The following is a 21,514-nucleotide window of genomic DNA, read 5'->3' as shown; positions in this document are numbered from 1 at the left end:
AGATGAATGACATGGTTAAGTTTATTGCTAAACATCGTTACAACATTCTTAGACGAAGATAATAAAATTTTGTTGAAATTATGTGTGAAGAAGTAAAAAAAGAGTGAAACATAGATATCTTTTTGTTATCCTAAAGGATATTTGTAATTTGTCTATTAAGATTCACAACATTGAATTGTTTTGATCGGTACAAAAACTTTTGAGATGTTGGTGATCTTTGATACCACATACAAGATTGATGCATGTGATACGTCCTTTCGTGGTTTTATTGGAATGAAAACCAAAGATAAGTATATTATTTGAATGTTTGGTTCTTCGTAATGAGACTAGTAATGTCTTTTTCATAGTTAATGGAGTTTTTTTAATTATCCAAAAGGATAAGATGATTACAATTTTAATGTACTACTACCGTTACAATGTTTTTTTTTTTTTTTTTTATGTATTTTTCACCTGCTCGATACCACAAAGAAAGTTATGCTGAAGAAAATTTATTCATGTAATTAATACGTAACAGGGAAACTCATTGACATCAGTATTCGTTCATCACATCTTAAAAATCTAATGTAAGTTGCAATAATTTTACATAATCATAAGAACCCCACCCAAATAAACACCAATTTACACACTCTAAACCTTCCACGGGGAAGTCCTCAAAATCATTCGAAAATCACAAATAAGAAAAAAGAAAGATAAAGAACACAATCAAGAATATTATGAGCTGAATTCATCTTTTCTGCATTCTCCCACTTCAATCACCATAGTTCCTTCTTCCTCTGTTGGTCGAAACCTGCAACAATTTCTCCTCGGAGACTGCTCAAACAATAACAACAACCAAAACCCTTTTAAGTAAGCAAATTCTCTGTTCCACTCATCAATATAAGGTCAAACTTGAGAAAACAAAGAACCCACCTTGTCCCACAAATGCGAATCGAGTTTCTTATAAACCCTAATCATTGAGATTTGGGTCGGATCCGGCATTTTCCACCTGCAATCCGGGTTGGGCTGGACCCGAACATAGTCACTGACAGTCTCATCAGCAACCCCATCGTAGATGGCGTTATCCAAGTAGAAAACAAAAGGTTTCAGGCAAGCATTCCGGCTGAAAGGGCGCGTGTTGAACGGAAATCCGGTATAATCCGCCCGCCGGATCCAATTCAGAAAGGTTCTGCCCGGCATCTCCATGTCCCGGGCCAAGAAAATGCCCCGGAATATTTGAACCGCATAGCCCCATGAAACGGATACGGTCCAGTGCCGGGCTTTGTCGTAGCATATGGATTGCTGCATGAGCCCATACGAGTCCAGTCTCATGGGCCCAATAAGCTTCTGCAGGGCCTCCACACGGTTCACGTTCGGGAATATGGGCTCAACCACGTCCAAGTGATGCATCGAAACTAAAGGTGTAACGGGATGCGCTGCTAAGAGCCCAAACACGCTGCCATATACATCAAACTGAAAACAATATGCAAAATATTCTTTTATATTTATAAAATAAAAAACATTAAAGTCTTTTATGGCAACAAATGTACAAAGAAGTTGCGAAAATTATGCAACAATGTGGCAGCTAAGATGCATGCATGCCATCTGCTTATGATTATGTGGCATCACATAATGCGCACAGCAAGAGTGATAAACTAGCCACGTGCATCACACGTGGAGGCAAGATGTTCTTAAAAGAACATTGAAAACTTCACCTTAAAGAACAATGAATGTTGTCTTTTTCTGTTTTATGGCATTATAGTTGTTACTAAATTTTGATATATTTTTAAACTCCAGGCACGATATTGTCCATTAAATTAATGATGATAATTAAGCATATACTATTGACCAACTTCATGCAGCAAAAGACATACTTAATTAATGCTAAGCAGTAACACAATGCATGATTGGACTGAACAATTTTCTAAGATAAAGTGAACAATTTCTGAAGAAGAGAATCAGAACCTGGTGAAAGCCAATTTCCTTGGTGAGAGGAACACCGAGCTCTGCCATACAAGCCTGGATTCTATCATCTGAACCAAACAATGCAGGGTACCTCTGAAGACACTGGTCCTGCATTCTCTCCAATGTCACAGCCAAAGGGTAGCTTATGGCAAAACCTCCACCCCCATAAGCCATGTTATAGGAAAAGTGAATGTTCTGCAAGTGGCTCTCTGAATTGGCTCCTATGTAATAGAACTGGTTGTGATCATACTTCTGCAGCACCTTCACCAAATTCTCAGTCACAAAGAAAGTGTCATCATCTCCCATCACAAACCACCTCACATTCTCCATCCCAAGCCTCACTGTCTCCGACACAATTCGAGATATGCGAACCCCCAACTCCTCACGTGGATTCTTCACCTTGAACTTTGAGACATCACTCGATATTCTCAATGTTGGCAAGAGGGTCTCATCACCGGCTTCGGTTTTCACTTCTTGGTCCAGCCACACTATTCCCCTTGTTTCTTTTGGCCTCCACCACAGCTTGATGTACTCTTTTCTTTGGCTCCAGAGCCTGGAAGAGGCTCCTATGCCAAACACTATGTGGGAAATGTTGGTTTTTTCGGAGGGTTTTGGTGTGTGTTGAGGTGGTGGAGGAGTGGTGGTGGAAACGAGTGTGGTGGTGGGAAGAGGGTAAGGCTTTTTTGGAGGACAATCGTTTGAATGAGTGATGAATCCAAGGGAGTAGAAGAGGTAGGAGATGGAAACCAAGAGGAAGAAGGAGGTGATTAGTTTTGCTATGGTCCATGAAGAGTGGAAGTAGTGTTCTTGATCCTTGAGGTTGTTTTTCATGGTGGACATGAATCAATGGTTTCAAGGGTTGTGGTTGATTTTCACACCAAAATAATTAAAGAACAAAATGTGCAAAGAAGAAGAACCCCACAAATAAGTAGCGGCAGAAAGAGTGAAAAAAGAGAGTTAGCAGAACAGAACAAAAGGAACCTCTTCTGGGCCCCTCATTATGCAGATCTATCTCTGCATAATTATTCCTGTGGAGTTCATACAAATCTCATCACTTCTTAGTATATGTTTAAGGTTTAATTATCCCTTTTAGTGGTTAGGATTCTGATAACAGTGAGTTAGGTGAAATTTTGAAAAGTAAAATCTGTTATACCTAGTAAAAAAGTTGAAAAGGGATTATATTTTGCAATTTCTGGACATACATTACTGATATAATTTACAAGCAAAAACCATCTTCGATTGTATATTTGAAAAAAAATATTGAAATTTTTATTTTCCTTTTCCTTGTCACATCACACATTCCATTTCATGTTCATTTCTTTTCCAATTTTATGACAGGTTAGATTTTCTCCATTTATGGACAGAAAACGTTTCTGAAATCTGTTTTATAGGAATTTCTTTATTTTGAAGAAGGATTTTTTTTTTTAAAATGAAGGAATTCTTTACTTATAGGATGAAGTTCTTCTGTGATCCCAAAAAAAATATACTAAATATTGAGATGAAATTTAGTGGTTACTATGAAATATTAAACTTTTGTATTTTGAATGAAATTTATTATGCATGTCTTGTGTTATGTGGTGATAGGAATTTTAAAATGTGGATTATTATTTTAAACTTTCCAAGAGATTTTGTTTTGTCCAAAAAAACCTTTGTGTTCATTAAGTGTTTTAAGATATTTTGTAGTGAAGTTATGCCCCCATTAAAGGTATGACCATTTATTATTGTTGGTTTATAACTTTTAATTATATGTTGTTTAATTTGTTTGGTTTTGATCTATTTGAGAATGGTACATAGTGTTGGATGATATCTTTAAGTTGTTTTGGGAGTAGAATCTTGTATTTGACAAATTAGCATTGTTCATTGATCCACTTTTAAAAAATTTTGAGCTCAATATGGAGAAAATAGAGCCTAATAGTATTGTTTTGTTTGGTGCAAATGTGGTTGTTGATTACTATGGATTGTACGATACATGTAACATGCATATAAACTATGTTGGAGACAATATATTCATGTATAGATTCTTTTATGTTGGAAGTGTGACCTGCCTTATGACCGATATTCATCTATTTCTTCCCACAATTTGATGGATGGTGTTAATTCTATTAATCCTAACTTAAATGTATCTGAGACTTCGATGTTCAAAACATTCCGTAGTTATGATGTTCAAAACATCCTCATTGGTACATTATTAGTATTTTTTTTTTTTTTATGTTTCTCTTTTGTTTGTTTTATGTTAGTCATAATAGTTATATATTTGAATCCAGTACGTGGATTCTACCTTTGCTGCCAAATGTTCAGTGAAGACACAGAAGAACTACCTTATATCAACTGAAAATTCTGTAAATTGGCCTTGCAGAATTAGAAAGCGTGATAAAAGTCGATATGAGTATTATTTGACTTGTGGAGGGAAACGATTTTGCAAAGAAATCTTGTTTATAGTGGGAAATGTTATTAAATTGACGGTGAAAGATAATTCAATTTCATTAATATTGTAAAACTTTAGACTTGTTAATGTTTGGAAGAATTTGTTTTTTTTTTTCAAGTAGACAATGTTTTTATGTTTTCATTTTGGAGATGTAATATTTTCTTGGTTTTAGATATTGGACATGTTTGAACCCGTGTTATTTTAATACATTATGCTATTTGTGTTAATATATTACATGTGTGTTGTTTATATATATATATATATATATATATATATATATATATATATATATATATATATATATATATATATATATATATATATATATATATATATATTATGTTTTTTTTAATGGTTACTGAGATGTATTCCATAACCTATTGTATTTAATAGATGGGACAGTGAATATTTTAGTTTTCTTAATCCAATTATGTAATATTTATATGTTTTTAAAATCAAAAAATATATATAAATACCTTTTTTCTAATAAAGTTTATATTATATTATTTTACAGCTTTACAGTTTTTTTTACTAAACGTCTATTTAATATATAACTTTTTTTCTACGGGCCGTGGATTGTACTAAATTTTCCGAACTGGTTTTTTATTGATAGGCTTACACTACACATTGCATATTTTATTGTAATCAATGACTTTTTAAATGTATATTAATTAAAAACTTATTTACACATTTCATCACTCAAGTTCTTATAGGACGTTTTATAATCAAACTTCTCATTTTTCACACATGTTAGCGACATATTAAATTTGTAACGAAATATTGATGCAATGGACAGTTCACAAAATTAGCATAATCCTATTTTTAAATTATGCAAAACAACACCTTGATCCTGTTTTTTTTTTTTTTGATACATAGTTACAAATTTAACATATAGGTAAATCATTTAAAATAATTTATATTTCTCTTACAATTGTGAAGAGATGAATTACCCAACATAAAAGAATAAAAATGAAAATGTTGAGTATATATTTTTCTGATAATATTTTCCTAACTGAGAGATGAATCCCGAAATATACGAGCAAGCACGAAAAACAGGAGAATGTCGGAATAGAACAAACAATCATATCAACAACCAAACCAAACCAACCATAAACAGAATCAGTTACCCAAAAAACATTCACGTGGTTTTCTTTTCTTAATCCACTTTTGTTTCTTTGGGTCAAAACCTGACAATTACGTAACGACGTGCGTGCATGGCGTAGCATAAGTGAGGCAGAGAGGCACAGAGAGACAGAGGAAGGAGAAGAAGGCGATGGGGAACGACTCGGACGAGTCAGATGAGGAGTATGACCCGGTGGAGGATGTGCAGCGAGTCATCGAATCGGTGGTTCAGATCGGGGACTACCGGAGGCCGCAGCGGAGGGAGTGCCACAACCTCGTGCGCCGTTTCAAGCTCATGTTGCCGATCTTGGAAGAGCTTCGCGACATACCACAACCCTTTACGAAAAACGGCGTCGCTTGGTTAGTCAAATTCAAAGAAGCGCTTTTGTACGCCAAGGATTTGTTGCAACTGTGCAGCCAAGGAAGCAAGATTTACCTCGTAATTAATTTATCCCTTTTCTCGCGTTGTTTTCACCCATCATTTTAACCTTCATCTGTTATGGGGGCTAGTTTCTTCTGTTTGAACAAAAACCAGTTATTGAATGAAGTAATTTAATAATTCGTGAATGTTTATCCATGCCTTGTTTTGCAAGGCAAAATGGGTTGTTTGTTGGGTTGTGAAGGTGTGAAACTAATGTAGAACATTTTTTTTGTTATTTGTTTTGGTTCAGTCTTTGGAGACAGAGACGATAATGGGCACGTTTCAGAAAGTGTACGAAAGATTAGGCCAAGCGTTTGGTGCCGTGCCTTGTGAGGAATTAGGCATCTCGGATGAAGTCAAAGAACAGGTATATGTCCTTTCCGTTTCTCATATCTTCCCATCGGAGAAGTTTTTGTTTTCTTCTTTCCTCTTGTTTTTTCATTTTCTGGAAGAATGGTTTTGAATGTTTGTGGTATCATAGTCTGAAATTCTGTAGTCGCATTGAGAAAACCATGAACCATACATCGTATTCTTAAACTATGTTTGTTCTTCAGCTTGAGCTAATGCACGTGCAACTGAAGCGAGCGAGGAGAAGAACTGATACACAGGACATAGAGCTTGCGATGGATATGATGGTGGTGTTCTCTGACGAGGATGATAGAAATTCAGACAGTGCTATAATCGAGAGGCTGGCAAAAAAGTTGGAGCTTCATAGCGTTGAGGAACTTAACGTAGAAACAGTGGCCATTAGGCAACTTGCAGAAGAAAGAAAAGGGCAACATATTGAGAGTACCAAGCGAATAATTAAACTTCTGAACAAATTCAAACACGTGGCAGGCATGCCAGAAACCAGTGTCCTCGATGATCCTGTGGCACCCAAGATGCTAGAGAGGTGCACCTCTTTGGTCATCCCTCACGAGTTTCTCTGCCCAATAACACTAGAAATCATGACAGATCCTGTTATCATAGCAAGTGGACAGGTAAACAAACACATATGTTAAGTGTTAAATATAATGCATTTTTTGTTGTATTGTACCTGCACTGAGAGAGAAAACTTTGTTGTGATAACAAAGACATATGAAAGGGAAAGCATAGAGAGGTGGTTCCAAGCCAACCACAGGACATGCCCAAAGACCAGGCAACCTTTGCAGCACACGTCACTGGCACCGAACTGCGCATTGAGAAGTTTGATCGAAGAATGGTGTGAGAACAACAACTTCAAGCTTCCCAAAAGGTACGATTCGGCTCAAGAAAGTTGTCCCGGAAAAGATGAAATCCCTGCGTTGGTTGAGAGCTTAGGGTCGATTCATTTGGAAGAGCAGAGAAAAGCAGTGGAGAAGATACGAATGCTGTCAAAGGAAAACGCTGAGAACAGGGTTCTGGTTGCTGAACGTGGAGGAATACCACCACTGGTGCAGCTACTGTCGTATCCAGATTCAAAAATCCAAGAGCATGCAGTGACAGCACTTTTAAACCTATCAATCGATGAGGGTAACAAGAGACTCATATCCTCAGAAGGTGCTATTCCAGCTATCATAGAAGTTCTTGAGAATGGAAGTTGTGTGGCTAAGGAAAACTCGGCAGCAACGTTGTTTAGCTTGTCGATGATTGATGAGATTAAAGAGATTGTGGGTCAATCAAACGGGTTACCACCATTGGTGAATTTGTTGAAGAATGGAACGGTTCGAGGGAAGAAAGATGCTATCACAGCTCTCTTCAACTTGTCTCTGAACCATGCAAACAAAGGTAGGGCCATTAGGGCTGGCATTGTAGCACCCTTGCTTCAGTTGCTGAAGGACGTAAACTTAGGGTTGATTGATGAGGCTCTCTCCATTCTGCTACTCCTTGTGTTAAATTCTGAAGGAAGACAAGAGATTGGACAACTTAGTTTCATCGAAACTCTTGTTCAGTTCATGCGAGAAGGGAGTCCCAAGAACAAGGAATGTGCAGCCTCTGTTCTTCTTGAGTTGTGCTTAAATAACTCGTCCTTTATATTGGCAGCACTTCAGTTTGGAGTGTATGAACATTTGATAGAAATCAAACAAAATGGAACAAATAGAGCACAGAGGAAAGCGATGACGATCTTAGAGCTCGTAACCAAGAGCGAGCAAATTTAATGTTTGCTTTCTCCGATGTACTATAATTGTACTAAACTATTTCTTTCTTTCGTCTATTCTGATGTACAAAGTACAGTTAAAAAAGTGTAATTAAAAATTCTTTTCGGTTATGATTAGTTACGATGAATATATATACTTCTTCAAGTCTTCAAGTCTTGGTGGATAGATACCTTAATTAAACTTGATTATGATGCGTTTTACTACTAAAAGATGAAAGAATTTAAAAGAAGATATCAATCATCTATAAGAAAAAAAGGGTCCTTATTCAACCACAAAACAAATGTTATTATATAACTATTTAAAAAATAATCTCAATATGATTAATTTCCTTTTTAAAAAGTGTTTTCTTTCATTATTTGTTGTTCGCATTTTAAATTTTGAACATATTAAGTAACTCATCGTAAATGTGCACCTTTATTTCTCCACATGAGAGGTGATTTTTGATTAACCGATGTGAATTGTTTAACAAATCTTTCTCACGGTTATATATATATATATATATATATATATATATATATATATATATATATATATATATATATATATATATATATATATATATATATATATATATATATATGAATTAAATATTAATAAATGTTTCCATAATAAATTACACAAATCCAACAAATATTATTAAGATAGATTTTTTTATAATTTTGATAGAGTATTTAAAGAAGTGAATATTAATCCTAATTTAACTTCCTTAAATCGATTTCTATGACAAGATTTATAATAATTTATTAAGCTCACACTTAAAAGTTGTATAGAGTTAGTTACTTATCTCTTCAAACTACCTACAGATCTGGCTTTGGACAAAGATAATTAATTTCACAAAGCTTAATTATTGTTTCCAATTTCCTTTAACAGTTAAAGTCTGTTTATATACCATTATTTGGATGAAATAATTGTAGTATTACTGGGTAAATATATACAGGGAATATGACTGAGATTTACTAGAATTCACCATACTTTAATGTTAATTATTTAATAAGTTAAAATAATAGGAACTCCATCACGGACCAACAGTAATTTTGACTTATTTGAATACAATTTTACGAAAAATATTTCTGGTTTTATACATATTTGGGCCACAAACCCATTTATACGTTTATACAAAAAATAATGCATTAAATACATTTTTTGAGTTAATTTTCTATAAATACACGCAAATAATTATGTTAAAAAAATAAAAATAAAGCTATAGTCCATGGTTAATTTGAAGCCATAAAAGTATCGTTTAAATATAAGGGAATTATCCAATTGGTGTATAGATTTAGGAATATAATTTTATTCAATAATTTCCAATTTTAGTTGTTTTCTAAATTCGATTTTAATTTCATACCATACTTTTCTCATCAATTTTTTATAACTCATAATCAAGTGTTTTTATTTCCCTTACGTGTAAAACAATCGGTCGCAAGCACATCTTTGATACGACAAAACAAAAGAGTCTCTATCATTGTCTTTGGACCCTTTAGAAATATAAAAATATTTTTATTCAAAACAATTAGATCTATTTAAACAACAAATATGTAGAAGTTCTATTTCAATTTATTTAAATACTTAACTAAACTCTAGCAAATATACACTAATCAATTTGTACAAAAGTGATTAATATAACATTAAATATCCTTGTAAGTATGAAGGCACTTTGATTGCACTGTTATAATCGTCTTTGTCTTCACAAGAGAAAATATAACTATTTGTAATATATATATATATATATATATATATATATATATATATATATATATATATATATATATATATGCACTATCTTCATATTGCTTCAAAGGCAAGCCTGTTTCTGACATAAAAATATAATTAATTAATATGCATGGTGTTAAAATGGTATTACTAATACTTTTGAAAGAATATATTGTAATTTGATGGGTTAAAGATGTTATAAAAGTCTAATTTAATATTATAAACTTAGCTTAACAAATTGCTATAAAAATATGTTTTGATTCAATATTAGAGAGTGTGAAATTTAAATTTAATTTAGTCATATAAAGTAATTTTTAAAATGAGAATTACATTTATTCGTATCTTATAATTTCATCATATTCTTCATTAATATGAAATACTTGGCATAATGTATAAAAGCTGATGAGAGAGTTAGATTAGGTTAAAGAAAGAGTATTAGGAAAAAAAGGTATAAAGCTTTTCACTTTTCGTCTATGACAATTACATATAACATCTAAAGTGTGTGTGAATGGTAAACATGTTGTAGTGTTTGGATTATGGAAAATTAGGTCAGTTCCACCAGCCACCAAGGTTTGTTGTTGTTTAATGTTATATTCTCAGCCACCCAAATCAAGAGGCCAGGGTTGTTCCTTGAAAAAGACAAATTAATGCTATATATATTTTTCAAAAACTTAATAATAATGGTTTTAATCTCATGATTAATTTAAAACTATGGTTTAGTTATTTAATGTCCCTTTTTAAGATGATCTAATATCACTCTTCCATATTACTGTGAAATCTGCACAAAGGAGCACTGATTTAATAAAATAGGAAAAATAGGAAAACATAAGATGAAAAATGAATTTGTATTTTCTATTGGATGTTTGTTTCTGAACTGTTATTCAATGTCTTTAAAATATTTAAAATATATTGATGAACATTAATTTTAATATTTTAAAATATATTAAAAATATTAAATATAATCAGGATAAAAAAAGTTCAGTAGAGAATGAATCCTGAAAATGTGAAAGTGTAGTAACAGGAATGAGTGGAAATAGAAAGAGGGTCTCGTGATGATTTTTGAAGCTAAAGAAAAGTGTCATTTTCATTGATTGAATGAGAAGCACGAGCCCCCACTGAAGGAGTTGTGGGCGGCCACCACATGTAATATTAATCACTCAGTGGAACACAACGCAATACTTCCACCACATCTAATATTTTATTACATCCTCTCCAACCCTAATTTCACCACATTTAATATAAACTATATTATTATTATTTAATAGTTTAAATATTATGTTTCTAACTGAAACTAATTTTAATATTCATTATATATATATATAACGTCTTCTTCTTATTTTGTTTAATTTTTTTCACAAATAAAAAATATAACATTTTACAAAATTAATCATTTGACTCATAAGTTGGAGATTGAGATTGAAAGAAGCACATGAGAGGCTTAGTTCACCCGTGAAATGGGTCGGCAAGGGACAGGGGCCCACTCACGAGACCCAATTTGAAGATGCGAGAACTCCAATAAAGTGAAACCTTCTGGCCCACTTGCTCCCATCTCATAGCATTATCCAATAAATTATAAATAAATGTATTTTTAAATATACTAGCGTAACACAGGCGCGATAGCGCCTGTGTATACATTTATTAAATATGCGTGACATTATATTAATAGGTGATAATATTATAATATTATTAAGTTAATATATATATATATATATATTAAATTAATATATATATATATATATATATATATTAAAATTATATTTATTAAAAATAAAGTGAAATATATCAGAACAGATAAAAGACTAACCATTGATAAATAAAGAAGAAGAGAAGAAATAGAAACATCTGATTTTATAAAAGGTTTATAAAAATAACGGTCAATTTTTAAAAATTTAATAAATTATTATATTTATAGGAGTAAAATCGGTATTTTGAAAAGTGGACACAAAAAATGGAATCCCCTTTATATATTGTTATAGATTACTTTTCTATTTAAATCATTTAGTTATAATAAAATATAAAATAGAAACTTTTTTTTTTTAAATTTAATCATAGTATTCAATGAAAAAAATATATATTTTGTAGCTTATATATATCATAACTTAAACTAACAAATTTTTTGAACAGTTATACCAAAAATTCTTTTTATTTATCTAATTATAATTTTGAAATATATGTATCTGTATGTGTTTTCTATTATATAAGCAACAAAACATAGATTTGTCCTTATAGTATATTTTTCTATATTTTTCATTCACGTGAATGATCAAAAACTCAAATCACGCACAGGGTGATTATTATCCTTTCAATAGAACTAACACATGTTAGTTATTTACATCATTTATTAAAGAAGTCCGTTTACTTTTTGCCAAAACTTTTTTACCAAAGGTTAAATTAAAATTTTCTTCTCTACACTTATAATTAATTTATTGGCAATGCATTTTTTAACATTTTAGATGAGATTCATACAGAACAAATAATTTTTGTGATGTATTTAAAAATATTGTTTCTTCTCTAAGTGAAGATGTGCACTAATTTATATTTACACATTTTCCTTTTTCTTTGCATATATAAGGCACACTTTTAATTTCCAAAAAAATTGATGGTTGACTGTGCTAGAAATTAAGGTTGTCAGAAGATTCTATGCTGGGAATTAAACGGTCTGTGATCAATTAAAAATTCATTCATTAATAGAATCTTGATAAATTCTGGTCCAAATGCTTCATGAATTGAGAATTTGTTCAGACATGAGTACGAATCCATTTCCTGGGAAATGTGTATATGAATGCTATATATAAAAACTCAGATTATCATCAAGGAGATTAGTCTCTCAATCACTAAATTGAGGAAAACTCATGAAAAAGAAACATTTCATCAATTTAAAAAAAATCAAATCACGGATATGCAGTGTTTGTAAACTAAAATGAAAATGTGCTTCAATATTCTCAACACAAGTTCTGTTTAAGAAAAGCCTTAAAAGTACGAGGAAAAGAACAAAAATAGTGTGAAACACAATTCCGGTTCTGAATTGCAGCTATGGTCAACACTAGCACTAATTACCAGTTCTTTGATTTGTTATGTATGCATCCTAAAGTTAATTAATCATCTAAAATTTACCTAAACATAGCAATCTCTATGTATAAACAGGTCTGATATGCTTTTTGATGCAAGAAAAGAAAAAGAAAATTGAGTAGTTTATGCCTTTTAATCTTTTAGGAACCAATGAACCTAGTGGCAATAACTTGAATTCCACTATAAATACTAGTCACAGGTTCACTCTCTCCTCACATACCTAAACCAAATTCCAAAGTTCTATTTTATTAGGATGGAGCTGTTGTGGAAAACTCACATGAGGGTACACTTAAGACCCTTTTTCTCCCTTTCTTACTCTATCTACTTTAACCAATATTCTCATATTCTGTTCTTAATAGTGCATATACTTGTTGCTTCTGCAAGATAACACCTTCATTTTCTAGCAAGCAATTTTCATGGATGTATGGTTTTTGCAGGTGTTTAGAACATGTTTTGCTCTCCTTTTGGTTGCACTACTAAGTTCAGAGAGAGTAGAGAGCAGAAAAGGCAAAGTTGTGAGCACTTCCTTAGAGTACAATGCTATCAACTGCAGAGCTCATAGTGCTTCATTGACTGATTTTGGTGGTGTTGGGGATGGAAAAACATCCAACACAAAGGCATTTCAATCAGCAATAAGTCAGCTGAGCCAGTATGCTTCTGAAGGTGGTTCTCAGCTCTATGTTCCTCCAGGAAAATGGCTCACTGGTAGCTTCAGTCTCACCAGTCACTTCACCCTCTATCTGGACAAAGATGCTGTTCTCCTTGCTTCTCAGGTATATCCCATTTTCTACTCCTTCTTGCTCACAATTTAAGTCACAGTGAGTGTTGCTTTCTGAAAACACTTTTAAAATCCATCATTTCAATTGCAACTATCCGATAAATTTTTGTTGGATTGAGCACTTACCACTAAACCAAAAAAACTATAACCGTTAGTCAAGACACACCTCTTTTCACTTAAGAACATAACAATCCAAGTATCACATTTAATTGTGACTCGGTCCATTTGACCTTCATCATAGAACAACTGATGTCACCTGCAATAATTTTCACCTCACATGTTAGATGAGAGACTTTTATCTGTGTGAATCTGTTGTTTTATGAACATTAAAACAGTCCTTCACAATTTTTACCATTCACCACATGAGTAATGTCCAGCTTTCAAATTTCAAAGCCTTTCACAAGCCTTTGAAAGTAGAAAGAACCAAAGCCATTTTCTGATTCCTTTTCTACTAACTCTGGTTTTGAAAAGACTGTTACTGTACCAATCAGTTGGCTTCATAAACTCATTGATATTTATTTAATATATAAGGGGTTCACGTGAGTAACAAATAAGGAGAGATGTCCAATAAATGAAACTGCAAAGAATGTGTCACAAGATTCCCCACTTTCTACCAAGCATATGAGATGAGAACACTAGCCTTAAAAAATTCAACTGTACACAAAAGTTCCCCACTTTATACTGACACTTTTGGTCTATTCTTACATTCAGACAAAAACTTTAAGAGTGCCTTACACACTTGTCTTGTGTTATCTAGGAAAAAGGTTCCAAGTGTGACACATTTTTGGCACTTTCAAGTGTGCTACTGCTAACTCTTTTTTGCTGAACTAATAAAATTGATTAGGATATAACTGAATGGCCTGTGCTTGAACCACTCCCTTCATACGGCAGAGGAAGAGACGCACCAGCAGGAAGATTCACAAGTCTCATATTTGGAACAAACCTCACTGATGTTATTGTCACAGGTAAGGAGGCAAAAAAACCATTCCCATGTATTTAAAAGTTTTACTTCTAATCACCAAAATCTGTTGCATATTTTTGTTTATAGTTGTATTAGAAATTAGTATGATGTGGTGATAAAGTAGATGCTTGTGTACATATATTTTACACGCATCCCTGTTGATATCAATCAAACTCTTAATATTAACTATGGATTATATTCTTAATTCATATTATTAATACATCGACTATTTTTAGTATTTTCTCTTATTATTATCACAGATAAATTGTATCAATCATGATCCTTTTGTTAACAGGAGAAAATGGCACCATAGATGGTCAGGGTGAGTTCTGGTGGCAGCAATTTCACAGAAAAAAGTTGAAGTACACTCGTCCATACCTGATTGAATTGATGTTCTCAGACAATATTCAAATCTCAAATTTAACCCTCCTCAATTCCCCATCATGGAATGTTCATCCAGTTTATAGCAGGTAATCCCATTTTACTCTGTTCAAGTTTTGCAAAAAAAAAATGTCCTTACATACATAATATAGTCACTGTTGCAGTACTTTTACCACCACTGTTATAACACAAGTTTTTGAATACTATGCAGCAACATTATTGTGCAAGGCATCACCATTTTTGCTCCTGTCACATCTCCAAACACTGATGGCATCAACCCAGGTTGGTGGTTCATTCATGAGCAACTTCAAATTTTTCCAATTTTTCAAATTTTCAAATTTTTATTATTTGTTATCAGATTCTTGCACAAATGTGAGAATTGAAGACTGCTACATAGTTTCTGGGGATGACTGTGTGGCTGTGAAGAGTGGATGGGATGAGTATGGCATAAAATTTGGGTGGCCAACAAAACAGTTAGTGATAAGGAGGTTAACATGCATTTCACCATACAGTGCAACCATAGCCTTGGGAAGTGAGATGTCAGGTGGTATCCAAGATGTGAGAGCTGAGGACATCACAGCCATCCAAACTGAATCAGGGGTGAGAATCAAAACAGCAGTGGGAAGAGGAGGTTTTGTGAAGGACATATACGTGAAGAGAATGACCTTGCATACTATGAAATGGGCTTTCAAGATGACTGGTGACTATAACTCTCATGCTGATACCCACTATGACCCTAATGCTTTACCTGAGATAAAAAACATCAACTACAGAGATGTTGTGGCTGATAATGTCACCATAGCTGCAAGGTTTCAAGGAATATCCAATGATCCATTCACAGGAATCTGCATTGCCAATGTGACTCTTAGGATGGCAGCAAAGGCCAAGAAGCAGCCTTGGACCTGCACTGATATTGAAGGGGTCACAAGTGGGGTCAATCCTCCACCTTGTGGTTTGTTGCCTGATCAAGGGCCAGAGAAGATCACAGCATGTGATTTTCCAGAAGATACTCTTCCTATTGACATGCTGGAACTCAAGAAATGCAGTACCAGCATGACTTATGTTGGAGATAAGTTATTGTTTTAGGATTATCAAGAAAGCACTTCTCAAGTTCAGAGATGAATGGTGTTTCAAATTATAGAAATGAAAGGTTTTTGTGAAACCTGATGACTTGATGATGCTGTAAGTTTCAGAGTTAACATGAATCAAAATATGCTTGTTAAAAGTCTTGCTGAGAGTATCCTAAAAGCCATTTTCAAACAGTAACAAACGGTTTGGATGAAACATTCAAGTAATGCTTCTTGGCTTCTGTTTAATACAATTATCCATGGTATCAAATAATTATAAAATGAAAAAATATGAAGAATCAATTTATAAGAATAATTAGATAGATTACAGGGATTTTTCTTTTGTCCAATGTTGTGAAGGTTATAACGCAAAAAGCATATGAATTAAATATAATGCCAATTACATATATAACATGTTTAATTAGTGAACAAAAGGGAATAAGAACCAAGTAAGTCAAATTTTGTTGTTTCGTAGATGTTACATTACAATAGTATATACACAGCCCAAATTGGAGCTAAAATGTGTATTCCTCTTCGAGTTAATGTAAGTGGAGTTGTGGAGTTTGATATATTATCATTTTTTTTCTTAGTCTTTATTTGCTATTCTTTAATTTTGGAAAACAAAAATCATAAATTTTTTTATGGTCAAATATTAGTTATTGGTAATTTGATATAACTTAATTATTAGATTCATTTATTTGAATTTAAGAACACTTAATCACCACATAACCAAATATAACATTAGGGAGGTGGGCATGTACCAAAGGAGTGCTTTTATTGTAAAAATGACAGGTATCCTCTGCCAAAAACAATGATCTTGAATAGAATTAGTATGGATTATTAAATTCTTGGAAAATATTTAATGTAGCTTTATGTTCATGTATCGAGTTAGAATGCTCCAGCAAAAAAAGTTGCCTCAAGTAACTTAATTTCAATCAGGAATTAAAAACAGAAGAAAAATGTTGAAGAGGCTGTTGCAAGACCAAAATGTTCACTAGGTCCATAGCATGCACGTGGCTTGGTTTTTTGTGGCTCTTTCACAATGAGACCGCCAGGAGAACTTGACCAGAACAGTTCTCTATTTTTGGTCTCTGCTCTCTTCAACACAGCTTGCGGAGCTCTCCAGATTATCTTTAGAGAATGCTATCAATTTGTTAAAAGAGGTTCAAATCTTTGATTTCTCTACCACCTGATATTCTGAGAGGCTTATCGAGGGTGATGAAACCTATGGTCGACCTCATAAGACTTGGTCCCCAAGGCTTTCAACAGAGCATGAAAAGCTCACCCCACTTCAGCTCATAGTTGATAAGAAAAAGCGAGTGTGTACTCTAGAAAATTTTCAAGTTTTCAGATCTCAAAAAGAACTCAATTTGCACAGATCTCAACAAGTAATGCAGGGCAGTGAATTACAATTGCAAGAAGTTCTGACTTAAGGTGACAACAGGAAATCAAAATTAGATGTGGCGCCTTGATATGAAGATATGTAAAAAGCAAATAACAGGAAATCATTCCCCTTCCATATCCCTCCAAATAAGAAACCAAAAACAATGCAACCGCATTTTAAGCTTCTTAAATTACACGGATTTCATTAACAAATGAAGAGAAAGAATTAAAGGGCAGCAAATTACAAACTTCTATGAGCACAAATAACTTCTTCATATACACTTAGTTATTTAACATTACATAGAACATCACAAATATACATTTAAGAACAATAACACAGACATAAAACCTACTAATCATTCTAACTTCCATACAATAAGTTAGACATGATTGAGCACCGTCAATCATAAAACAGAAAACCAAAAACCTAGATCCATCTGTGTGTACCAGAGTTAGTTTGGAACACATTCAATTGACTATCTCTGCATTTCCGTTACCCCGAGATTGCTGTGAATGACAGTAGCACCCGACCTCAGATTTGATAGCAAGGCATCACGACCAGTCAAGACCACTTGGAAAAAGCTATCAACTTCCTTTGCAAGAAGATCTAGTCCCTGTGAAAGATTCGTCGTTGATCTACCTAATTGCCCAACAACATCCGGAAGCAATTTCATCTCAGTGGGATCTACAGCACTCTGCATAATAGGATACAATTCCTTTAAAGAGGAATCAACAGATTCCAACTCATTCAATACAGCAAATCTTCCACACGAAAATCTAACTCTAATTTCCTCATTTACAAGATTTTGCAACCTTTTAAAGGTCGAAGCCCAAGAATATATATCGGCCACGTCCAAGTCGAACATATTCTTTGTAGACCCTGAAAAGGCTGCAGCAAACACACTGCATACAAATACTGTGAGAACCTTGATTCCGTACATAGCTTGCACCAAAACCTTCCCTTTTGCAGACTTTTTAACCTTAGGAAGATCAAGTGACCCCAGAAGACCATCCAAAATGCCTCCACATTTCTCAATCCTGGGGTTTCCTGAACCCATATGTTTCTTCCAACCATCAAGTGAAGAACATGCCCGATGATACTGCTCTGAAGAGGAGGAACCTAAATTATGCAACGCACACTGAAGTAAGAGTTGACCCTGACTCATTCGTGATAATTCAGAGCTGAATGCATTGCATATATCCAGCAACTTCATGCTAATGTCAAAGTACACATCTATCCATTTCACATCCCAATCATTAACAGGAAGCTCAAGCTCTGCAGTGAGGGTTTTAATGTCACTGTGACTCTCGCAGAGTACCTGCATCGCCAGAGTCATCCAAGACAAACTAAGGATCTCATCCTTGCTCTCGGGAATAAGCCTTTTCAGCCTCTCTTCCAAAGTTGCTTCGAAAGCTTGTAATACTAACAAAAGCTGAGAAGAAATTTTAATGCCTTTCGGGGATATCATCCTAAAAGGATTTCCAAAAGGGAAGAATGATCGGTTTGCATCCTGGGCACGACTCATTTTGAACTTTTACTGTGACACAGAGGATTCGAAGTAAGATAAGACATTAATGAAAAAATAAATAAATAAACATCTATCACAAATCAGTCTGACAAAAAGCAGTACACAACGTGTTATTTATCCAATAAGTTTAGTATTTCTGCGCCTGAATAAAGTGTGATTTGATTATAAATTGGTATTAAAAAGGATAAAGGAAGAGGGCAGCTACAAATTTTTTTATATGATAACACTGGTATGGTTAATGTCAAACAACTACCTTCCATTAGCCACTCCAAAACACCCGTTTCCTCCCCTTCCCCTTCTACATAGGTCATCATTATGATAAGTATTTACTTTGCTTTTAAATTCTGGATCTAAAAGGTGAGATAAGTTTGACAGACTAAATTTATTGCGGGTATGGCAGTCAAAGTAAAAAGTACCGGAAATTGAAGCAACAAAATTCCTAAATCAGAAATACCATCTAGAAAAGAACTCGTAAGGGAATCAGAAATTAAAAGTCGAAAACTAATGTATCTCTACAAAAGCAAATGACACCAAACAGAAATAGAGAAATTAACAAAGTCTGGGACCAATCAAAATTCGGCACTCTTCTACACTTCCATTTTCCAAAATTTTTGCTGGCAAATTAAAATTCTCATCCCTTTTCCCAAATCAAGAAAGCTAAAAATTTCACACAATATCTACCCATCAATCCCTCAACAACACACGTGAGGTATATAGCCATACAAATAAATTACAAAAGGGAAACGTTGTTATTTTCAATTAAAACTAAAAATTTACATTAAAAAAACAAATAAATCGTCTGAACCTCACCGAACACAATAGATCGAGAAACTAGGAAAAAAAATCAAATCAAAGAACTTTACCAATTCTCAATATTTTCAACTAAAAGACCCAAAAATGGGTGGGACTATTCCCTTCCAAAAGAGATTCACAGAAAATTAAAAAAGATCGAAACTTTGATTGAGAAATAGGCTAAGGGAGAGGATCCGAGGGTGAAAGAAAACAACCTGGGAAAGGATCAGATCGGAAACGACGATTAGGGTTGGGTTGTTGACTTGGGTTTGTTCCTTCGATAGGATTTGCGCGTATGTGAATCGATATTTGTTAGTGGTAGATGGTGAAGGGAGGTGATGATAAAGCTACCGAGTTTGGCATCAGATTATTTGAAAGTGGATACGTGGTATCATATTGGTGGGGCTTGCTCACCTTTTCTTAAGAGACGTTTTTATTGACCCAAGAGCAATAATTTTCCAACAAAATTTTGAGTCTTAACGTGTGGGGGCTTCTTACTTTAATTTCTTTAGTATGACTATTTAACACTCAATGTTTGTGTATCACACATTTTACATCTTTCAAATACCTAATTTGCTCTTTTAAGAGACAAAACCTTAGGTTGTAGTTTGATAAAGAGGTTAGTAACAACATAGGAAATAAGTATTTTTGGTTAAGTTAAAGTTTTTATTATGTGATTCAATAAATTTTGTTTTACAATTTTAATTCAAAGGTTCTGTACACTGTCAGTTCCACACTGAAATATCAAGGAAAAGTGTACATCACTGTAAAAATATTTCTTTTATTATTAATCATAAATATTACGTATTATAATTTGTAAAATTTTCTATATTTTAAAGTATGACCTTTTTTTTCTAATTATAAATTGGTCTTTTATTATTTTTGTGATATGAAAAGAATTTGTAATAAAAAAACAAAAGTTAGCCTTTAAACTAAGGAAAATTTTGTCCGTGGGACTAATTTATGGTTAAATTATAATTTTAACGATGACAATTCCAAATTCTTCGAAAATGAAGAACTCAACCGATCTGGAAAAAAAGAAAAAAAGTGATTTTTGCTGATACATCCCTCTCCGATTAGCCTTTGTACCAATCCACTTCTATCTTCAACCCTCCGAACAATCTGCATAATATATCTATGGGTGAAGAAGTTTTCAATCTTTATATTATAAATTATAAATAAGATACAAAAGCCTCCAACCTATTCTACTTATGAGTGTACTTCGAAAAAAATTCAACATATGCACTACCTCTTATTTTCTGATTTAAACAAAAATTAAAATTATTATACATTCTTTGCAAAATATTTATTAAATGCACTTCATTTACTTATCCATAAAAATTACTTAAATTTAAATTCTCTACTTAATTTTTAGTGTTGTCTACTTATTATATCTTTAAAATACACTAATAAAAAAGACCACGATGTTCACGAGATCAATAGCATGCACGTGGTCTGGCTAGGAGAACTTGAGTAAGCTCAGTTATCCATTTTCGTTCATAATAGATCTTCTTGCCGAAGCTTGGTATCTGCACTCTTCAACAGAGTTAGCAGAACTCTCTTATACCAGCTTAGAGCACGATATTAATTGAGTACTGAGGTTCACATCTTCGACTTCTTTGACACCTCACATTCTGAGGTGCTTATCGAGCGAGATGAAACATATCATCGACCCAAAACCCCTGGTAGACAATCCCTTCGACAGAGCTTTCAGCTAAGAGTTGATATAGAAATTGAGTGTTACTCTAGCAAAGATTCACTTGATATGAAGGTATGGCCCAAATGACACTCAATTGCAAGAAGTTCTGTGCGTTAAGG

At 33.4% G+C, this 21,514-nt stretch overlaps 4 protein-coding genes across 5 annotated transcripts; 2 read left to right on the top strand and 2 right to left on the bottom strand.

Moving 5' to 3' along the window:
* Positions 1-472: 472 nt before the first annotated feature.
* Positions 473-2,907, bottom strand: LOC114184211. Its single transcript, XM_028071491.1, has 3 exons — positions 1,942-2,907; positions 910-1,449; positions 473-810 (listed from the first exon to the last, which is right to left on the bottom strand). The coding sequence occupies exons 1-3, from the start codon at positions 2,779-2,781 to the stop codon at positions 712-714; spliced, it is 1,479 nt and encodes a 492-aa protein (XP_027927292.1). The 5' UTR covers positions 2,782-2,907; the 3' UTR covers positions 473-711.
* A 2,610-nt stretch (positions 2,908-5,517) lies between these two features.
* Positions 5,518-8,080, top strand: LOC114186221 (U-box domain-containing protein 15). Its single transcript, XM_028074259.1, has 4 exons — positions 5,518-5,927; positions 6,160-6,276; positions 6,464-6,889; positions 6,983-8,080. Exons 1-4 carry the CDS (start codon positions 5,640-5,642, stop codon positions 8,024-8,026), a joined length of 1,875 nt encoding a protein of 624 aa, XP_027930060.1. The 5' UTR covers positions 5,518-5,639; the 3' UTR covers positions 8,027-8,080.
* A 4,788-nt stretch (positions 8,081-12,868) lies between these two features.
* Positions 12,869-16,152, top strand: LOC114185773 (probable polygalacturonase). Its single transcript, XM_028073681.1, has 6 exons — positions 12,869-13,088; positions 13,243-13,578; positions 14,428-14,548; positions 14,840-15,014; positions 15,137-15,207; positions 15,284-16,152. Exons 1-6 carry the CDS (start codon positions 13,059-13,061, stop codon positions 16,009-16,011), a joined length of 1,461 nt encoding a protein of 486 aa, XP_027929482.1. The 5' UTR covers positions 12,869-13,058; the 3' UTR covers positions 16,012-16,152.
* A 1,398-nt stretch (positions 16,153-17,550) lies between these two features.
* On the bottom strand, positions 17,551-20,114 carry LOC114184964 (protein BPS1, chloroplastic-like). 2 transcript variants are annotated; one of them, XM_028072401.1, is made up of 2 exons: positions 19,912-20,114; positions 17,551-18,913 (listed from the first exon to the last, which is right to left on the bottom strand). In XM_028072401.1, exon 2 carries the CDS (start codon positions 18,899-18,901, stop codon positions 17,852-17,854), a length of 1,050 nt encoding a protein of 349 aa, XP_027928202.1. In that variant the 5' UTR covers positions 18,902-18,913; positions 19,912-20,114; the 3' UTR covers positions 17,551-17,851. The 2 variants fall into 2 exon arrangements, with proteins under 2 accessions (XP_027928202.1, XP_027928203.1); XM_028072402.1 differs by having other exon boundaries at positions 19,768-20,091.
* Positions 20,115-21,514: the final 1,400 nt, after the last annotated feature.

This window comes from Vigna unguiculata, chromosome 5 (genome assembly GCF_004118075.2).
Source record: "Vigna unguiculata cultivar IT97K-499-35 chromosome 5, ASM411807v1, whole genome shotgun sequence".
Classification (NCBI taxonomy): domain Eukaryota; kingdom Viridiplantae; phylum Streptophyta; class Magnoliopsida; order Fabales; family Fabaceae; genus Vigna; species Vigna unguiculata.
The sequence above is the reverse complement of the archived record's forward strand: the minus strand, read 5'-3'. Positions and strand labels throughout refer to the sequence as shown.

Bases quoted from the DNA above. Each gene is read 5' to 3' on its own strand.
- LOC114184211 (XM_028071491.1), bottom strand. From the start codon at position 2,781: ATGTCCACCATGAAAAACAACCTCAAGGATCAAGAACACTACTTCCAC. The intron at 1,450-1,941 runs GTTCTGATTCTC...TATTGTTTTCAG, and splicing joins AGGAAATTGGCTTTCACCAG to TTTGATGTATATGGCAGCGT. The intron at 811-909 runs GTGGGTTCTTTG...TTGTTTGAGCAG, and splicing joins ATTCGCATTTGTGGGACAAG to TCTCCGAGGAGAAATTGTTG.
- LOC114186221 (XM_028074259.1), top strand. From the start codon at position 5,640: ATGGGGAACGACTCGGACGAGTCAGATGAGGAGTATGACCCGGTGGAG. The intron at 6,277-6,463 runs GTATATGTCCTT...TTTGTTCTTCAG, and splicing joins CGGATGAAGTCAAAGAACAG to CTTGAGCTAATGCACGTGCA. The intron at 6,890-6,982 runs GTAAACAAACAC...GTGATAACAAAG, and splicing joins TTATCATAGCAAGTGGACAG to ACATATGAAAGGGAAAGCAT.
- LOC114185773 (XM_028073681.1), top strand. From the start codon at position 13,059: ATGGAGCTGTTGTGGAAAACTCACATGAGG. The intron at 13,579-14,427 runs GTATATCCCATT...AAAATTGATTAG, and splicing joins CTGTTCTCCTTGCTTCTCAG to GATATAACTGAATGGCCTGT. The intron at 15,015-15,136 runs GTAATCCCATTT...AATACTATGCAG, and splicing joins GTTCATCCAGTTTATAGCAG to CAACATTATTGTGCAAGGCA.
- LOC114184964 (XM_028072401.1), bottom strand. From the start codon at position 18,901: ATGAGTCGTGCCCAGGATGCAAACCGATCATTCTTCCCTTTTGGAAAT.